The sequence below is a fragment of the Scomber japonicus genome, chromosome 17 (genome assembly GCF_027409825.1).
Source record: "Scomber japonicus isolate fScoJap1 chromosome 17, fScoJap1.pri, whole genome shotgun sequence".
Lineage (NCBI taxonomy): Eukaryota > Metazoa > Chordata > Actinopteri > Scombriformes > Scombridae > Scomber > Scomber japonicus.
The window spans coordinates 22,020,173-22,026,942 of NC_070594.1; the positions used below are offsets into that span (position 1 = coordinate 22,020,173).

The following is a 6,770-nucleotide window of genomic DNA, read 5'->3' on the forward strand; positions in this document are numbered from 1 at the left end:
GTCCTGACAGAAACAGTGTTGTCAAAGCAGGTGCTTCTTTTGTTGTCTAATGCCAATGATTTAAGGATATGTGGTATGACAGTATACAATAACCACATATTCATATTACTAGAATTAAGCCTTTACAATTGTTCATTGTAAAGGAGACTTGGTATTAAATCCACTCTTGTTTAAGAATGTATACAAAGAAAATTTAGATAGAAATCTTGGAAATCAGAGCAAGCAGAATAAGTATTTTACCCTCACACAGAGCCTAAGTGAACATTTACAGTATTAGCTGTCATGTTGACTATGAAAACACTGGATCGTTTTAGACATTTTAGAGCAGATTGGATCCTTGTAAAAGACTGAATGTTGGCCTCTGCCAAACCGTCAGTGATAAAACCTGAACCTGTCTGTGTCTCTCTCTCTCATTCTCTCTCTCTCTCTATGTCTGGCAGTCCTAGGAAAAATCCGGAGTGCAGTGGGAAGTGCTCAGCTCCTAATGTCTCAAAAGTTTCAGCAGTTTTACTGGCTTTGTCAGCAGAATCTGGTGAGTGATCAGTAACGAACCAGCATGTCGTAGGTGGTGAATAAAACACTGCAGCGGCCTACATGATGTTAATGTCTTATGTAGAAGTGTACAATGGATTGGGGTCAAACTTGTTGATGGCCTTCTCTTTCTCTCCGAGCTTTGAGAAGATGCTCGGCCTGACGCTGCACTTGTTCGCCTTCCAGAAATAGACCACAGAGATCGATAGTGAAGCAGTCCCTCCGCTGCTATTGACCCCCGTGGTAAACGAAAGGGGAATTCCAATAGGAAGCAGCACCTGTGTTGAGGTTATCCATTAATGCACAGAGGCAGCAGTTTGAATGGGATCTCAGAGTTTGAATAATGGACTGCCACACTGTCTCACTGTTTAGCCCTCATGTCACGTTGACTGCAAATTTATAGCTTTTCTAATGCTAAGTACCCACAGAGTCAGCATATATTAGAAAAAGGTAGTGTCATAAGTGGGAATGTTTGTGGAGATACAGTAGAGAGAGACGGTGAAAGAGACAGGCAGGCACTTAATCACACCTTTCTAAGCAATTTTTTAAAATGAAATGCAAAACCTTATGGAGGTGGTAGAAATGTGCCTGCCTGCTCTCCCACTGCCTCGCGTTGTTTTTTGTGTGCCTTCGTGTGTATATCTTAACTCGTCATGCTGCTGCTCTTTTTTGGATGGTTTCGGGGCACACGCTCTCCCTCTCTCCACATAGATAATAGGATGATGAATTAAGTCTAACATCGGTAGCGACAAGCCTGAGATTGCCCCGAGCTTTCAGACGTGTATGGAGAGAATGACTGTGTTTCTCTGCTGGACATAAGAGGAACTGCATGATGTCTATAAATAGCTCTGAAGGTGCTTTATCCTTTGATTTGATTGACCATTTCATGATCTAACTTTACACTCATTATGTGTTTACTTGACCGTGGTGAACTGTGCTTATCACTTTACACCACATCATAGTGTTGTGAATAGTGATAATGTGGAAAAACTGAATCAGAATTAAATTAAAGCATAAAAAGTTTTCTGTATATGTGATCTGGTGAAGATGTCTCCTTTATGTGCCTGTCATACAACGATTTGTGAATTAATTAATTAGTTGCCATCTATAAAATGAATCTCCAACTATTTTTATAATAGATTAATCATTTTGAGTAATTTTTAAGAAGAAAATGACCAAATTCTTAGATTTCTGCCTGTCAAATGTGAATATTTTCTGGGGGGGGGGGGTTGTCCTTTATGACAGTACACTCAAAATGTTTGGGTTGTGGACTGCTGGTTGGGACAACACAAGACATTTGAGGATGTGACATTGGGATTTGGGCAACAGTGATCAACATCTTTAAATTTTCTGACATTTTCTGGACCAAACAACTAATCGATGAATTGAGATTTTAAAAAAAGAAAAAGATTAATAGATAATGAAAAGTGGCAGCCCTAAAAATGTGTTTTGTATTAAAGAGTAGATCCAGCACACAGTCTACCAACTCTGCTGTTATTTAACAAAAGGTCATTTAAGGCAGTTGAAGGATGGACCCAGAAAACTTTGTTATGTGAGGTGAAGCTATAAAGCAATGTTGGTTCTGCACTGCCACCCAGTGGTTGCAGGGATGAAGTGAAGATGTTGACTAAGCACACTAGCAGCAATATTTCCTGAAAATCAGGTGAAGTTTTAATTAATTAACTTGTTTGGTAGTTGTAGTCAAATTTTATATATTTTATATATACACTTAAACAAATGAACTAGTACCAATTCTTTACTAATAGGGTCTGAATGTTTAGTAATCCTGCACATGACAAAAATGCGAAATCATCATAAAAAAACCCTCCTTCTCTTCACCTACTCACCCACCGCCTCTGCAGGACCCCAGTGCCATGCCCAGACCCACATCTCAGGACCTGGCTGGATTCTGGGACCTCTTGCAGCTTTCCATCGATGACGTCACTGCCAAGTTTGATGAGCTGCAGCAGATCAAGAGCAACCAGTGGCAGCTGGTGGAGAGCCCAGAGAAGAAGGTAAAAACTGTCTTCCTAGGGTTTCACACACTCATAATAATTAGTCTTAATGGTCTCCAGATGAACTTGTTCAGCTTTGGAGGAAACAGCATCCGCCTTCCTTTTTTTAGGCTTGTGACCAGCAGGAGGTTGCTCATTCTTATCATAACACTGCAGGGACAAAATAAGGAGGCAATATCAGCTCAGCTTAGGCAGCTAGTAACATCCTCTAAAATGCTTGTTTTCCCATTCACATCATTGGATGTGTGTCCAGAATAACTTATCCTGTCTGTCTGATCCACATTATGATAATAGCTGCCTCTTATATCTGAGGAAATGTAAGACAAAGTAGAGCCACCAGCATATGGTGATGTCAAACCAGTTCTACAAATGAACATTCATACAGATAGCATCATTTTCAGATTTCTGCAATATTGACATAAGAACAAGTACTAGTGGTGCTACATCTGCTGAAATTATTTGTAACCTAAAAACAAACAAATAAAAGAAATGTATTTATTGACTGAATTCAAGTACATAGTTGTAACTGTCCCACTTGGCTGTGGATATGAGTTCATAGAGTTCGGATGGAGAAATGGGCAGATATACATTGCATATGGAAGTCTAGTAAGTTTTTATTTTAATAGCAGATTTTGAACTAAATTACAGTGCAAAATGAAAATGAAAAAAATGATTAGATTATTAGCAGATGGCAATACATAAATAATCAGAAGATAAAGCCTATACATAACATTTAGAATCTTAAACTATCCAGTTATATTGTATATATCATGCAGTTTAAATGAAAGCACATTTCTACGAATGGTACTTCTGGATGAACGAGCCGCAGTTGTAAAAAGCACATTTAGACGGTAATGTGTTTTTAGAGATAGACAAGATCCTTTAGGGCACTCATATAATTATCTTCATGCTACAGTTGTAGTTGTGAGAGAGTTTGGGTTGTTTTTTTTTTTATACCTCCAGCAGGCACATTGCAAGCTCCATGAAGCCGTGCCTGAACAATGACACAGATGTTTGGTATTTGGCTTCTCTCCTTCAAGGCAGGCTCGCTTTCATACCAACACCAGCAGAAAAGCTTACTTTGTTTAAAAAATATATTTCATATCAGTATGTTCAGATTTTTAGATTTCAGCCTTTTTCTATTTTCAGGTGATCTGCGTCTCAACAAGCTTTAATACTAGAGTTCAGGCAAACTGTCCTTAGTCTGTGCATGATACATAGATTAGAGGCTTACAGATAATTTTAGATGAAGCCATACACTCTATAGTGAATGAAACTCCATTGAACATTGAATTAATCTGCACTCATTCATCACTTATCACAGTCCTCATGAAATGTCACCACTCCATAATTTGGTAATATAAAACCTCCAAATCAATATAAAATTAATTGCCATAAAGAAAACATATTGCTTTTGTCAATATCAGTGTGTGATCCTGCAGACAATTCACATCCAGCGAGAAAGCAGTAATTGAAGATTACTGACTAGATTTACCAGTGAATTTACAATATATTCTGTTCTGATAGAAGCCTTTTTATTATCTGACTAATCTACACTAACGCACATTTTGAGACACACCATTAGTAGTTTTCTGCTGTGAATCGACTTGTTTTGTGGGACATGTTACTTTAATATTAAGTCTTGCATTTACACCTTCTTTTATCATGTCTTATGTGTCCTTAGGAGCGGAAGTGGCCGCCACCTCTGCCAAAGAGGCCGCCCAAAGGGCGTGGTGGCATGACACGGGAGCGCTCTCTGGACCTTCAGGACCGCCAGCGACAGGAAGCCCGCAGACGCCTCATGGCTGCCAAACGAGCAGCTTCTTTCAGACAGAACTCAGCCACAGAGAGGGCAGACAGCATTGAGATCTACATCCCAGAAGCCCAGACACGGCTTTGAGGTCCATGGATTTATCCTCAGCTCCTCTTGTCCACCTCCACCCAACACCAGCTCGTGGCGTCACATCCAGGCCTCCTTCTGCCGTCATCATTTTGTCCCTACTTGTCCCACTTTGTCATCTGTTGCCATTCTCTGGGTTGTCCCTACTGAAGCTACACTAGGCCGGGTTTCAGTTGAGAGTGCATCCTTCATATGAGCCCAAATGACAGTGTGGCACTGCCATAGGGAAGTCTTCCCTGAGTGAGAAGCTCTGCATTCACCAACTTTAATTCTTGAGTCAGGGGTGGTCACTTCTTTACCCACAAGAAGTGTTAAATCAAAAATTTAGAGTGAAGCCCAAACTGTCTCCAAAAAACAGCAAAAACTGGACACACCAGCGTTAGACCTTCTGCCTCTTTTCTCTGGCATAATTTGTGGGTGTTTAAGGTCAAAAAGTGTGAAGTTGCCTAGTGTAGCTTTAAGCCCACAAGGGACTTTTTGCCACAGGTTCTACACCATGAGAATGAGCTGCTATTCCCCAAAATACACATTTCACTTGGGATTAATTTGGCCAAAATTAAGTCAAGTTAGCAGGGTTTTTTTCATTGTTGTCATTACTGTTAAAACTCCAGTTGTCTCCATTGTTGTCATTGCCCCACTGTGAGTAAAAGTAATGCTATACTTGCCACATTCAAAGGGAAACACAAAGTGCAACTTTTCTAAAACATCTCTCACCAGCAACAATGGTCCTGAGCTAAAACATCCTGTGTGAAGGCAAAGTGGCAGCACGGATTGGTTTTCCCCACAGAAAAGTATTTTAGCAAGTTGGGAAAGCCTCTGAGAAAAGTCAGAATATAAGTATAGTGAGAAATGTTCGACAGCATGTCTGAGGTGCTGCACAACTGGACTCCATACTATCTTTTTACCTACAGTACATCATCTGTCCATCTTTAACCAGGCATGCTGCAGCTGCTGACCAGTGTTGCTGATCAAGATCAGAAAATAACATAAAAAATCCCCAAACCATCATTTCAACATTTATTCATTTTCATTCACGTACTACCATCCCTCTTAGGATTACACACTTTTAAGATATGTATGTTATCTGCTGTTGGATACATTTCCATTGCAGAACAAATATGAATTATGAACAAAAGTCAGTTTTGCGCAGCCTGGAAGAGGTGACTGTATCAAACAATGCATTTTGCACCTTATGATATTCATGTTTGTATTTCCAAGGGAAATGTAGTTTATGAAGCTCATGTGATAATGTTGCAGTTGAATTGCAAGGACAGAAATGGAAAATTTACTACAGAATTTCATGTTACTCTATACAGTAGGTCATATAAATTGCACCTTGTGTTGTTTTATTTTCATTTCTTTCTGGAGGCATTCAGGCCTCTCATAATTAAAATATTGTGATTCTAACACTTTTAATTAATTATACTTACAGTATCTATCATATGATCAACATCACAATCTACAGTATACATTTAGTATTAATAGTTAAACCAATTGTGGGTTGATTTGACAGTGCATTTGTCTTGCTGATTAAGGGGTGTTTCTTAGCTAACAGAAACCATTTCTCATAACACAATGCATCTGACCTTTTGTTCCAAGTGGCGAATAATGAAAACACTTCTGTTATTTTAACCTGCTCATGTAGTCTAGGAAAGACAGGTGCAAATGACACTTTAACAATATTCAGTTACTATAGTAAATGGTGCTGCTTTTTACTCTAAAACTGTTGTCCTTTACCCAGTCCTATGTGCACGCACACACACACTCAAGGACTTTTTAACAGAGATTTATTAATATGTGACTTGACTTGACCAGTGACTTGTGGTAGATTGTGACTTTAGAAAAGATCATCTTTGCAATGCTTTTGCTCTCAGTGATTTAAATGAGGAGAAGGTTTTATGGTTCAACTTCTTTTCACACCTGCAAAGAAGTCAGAGATATTTATCGTTTCGAGATTAAAGCCTTTGACATTCCACCAACCTTAAAGTAAAATATGCCCAACCTGAGCCAAGGGCATAGTGCTATAGCTAGCTGAGCATACTGTCCATATTCTGTACTACACCAACGATAGATGCTTAAACAGTTCTGGGGTTTCCTTGAGAGGAACTACCCGCTGGGGAGGTCCCCCAAGAACTACATACCTTCAAGGGCTTTTTTTCTTTTAGCATTCGCACCGCCAGTATGAACGCTAAAGTGACGTAAGCTGACCGGCGGTTCGTATAGCAATGCCACTTTTGTTTGAGATACAACTACAACAAGATGGAGGATGCTGTGACTCCGCTGTGAGTGGACTTCACTACCAGTCCGTTTGTTTTGTTCCATTT

The 6,770-nt window shown here is 39.5% G+C and overlaps 1 protein-coding gene across 1 annotated transcript in view; it reads left to right on the plus strand.

Moving 5' to 3' along the window:
- The window catches only part of LOC128377091 (disks large-associated protein 2-like), a 43,940-nt gene extending 39,494 nt beyond the window's left edge, over positions 1-4,446 (plus strand). The window contains exons 8-11 of the mRNA XM_053336981.1: positions 441-532; positions 2,394-2,546; positions 2,672-2,674; positions 4,231-4,446. Of these exons, the coding sequence (XP_053192956.1) occupies positions 441-532; positions 2,394-2,546; positions 2,672-2,674; positions 4,231-4,446 (464 nt within the window). The remainder of the gene's footprint in view (positions 1-440; positions 533-2,393; positions 2,547-2,671; positions 2,675-4,230) is intronic.
- The last annotated feature ends 2,324 nt before the right edge of the window (positions 4,447-6,770 follow it).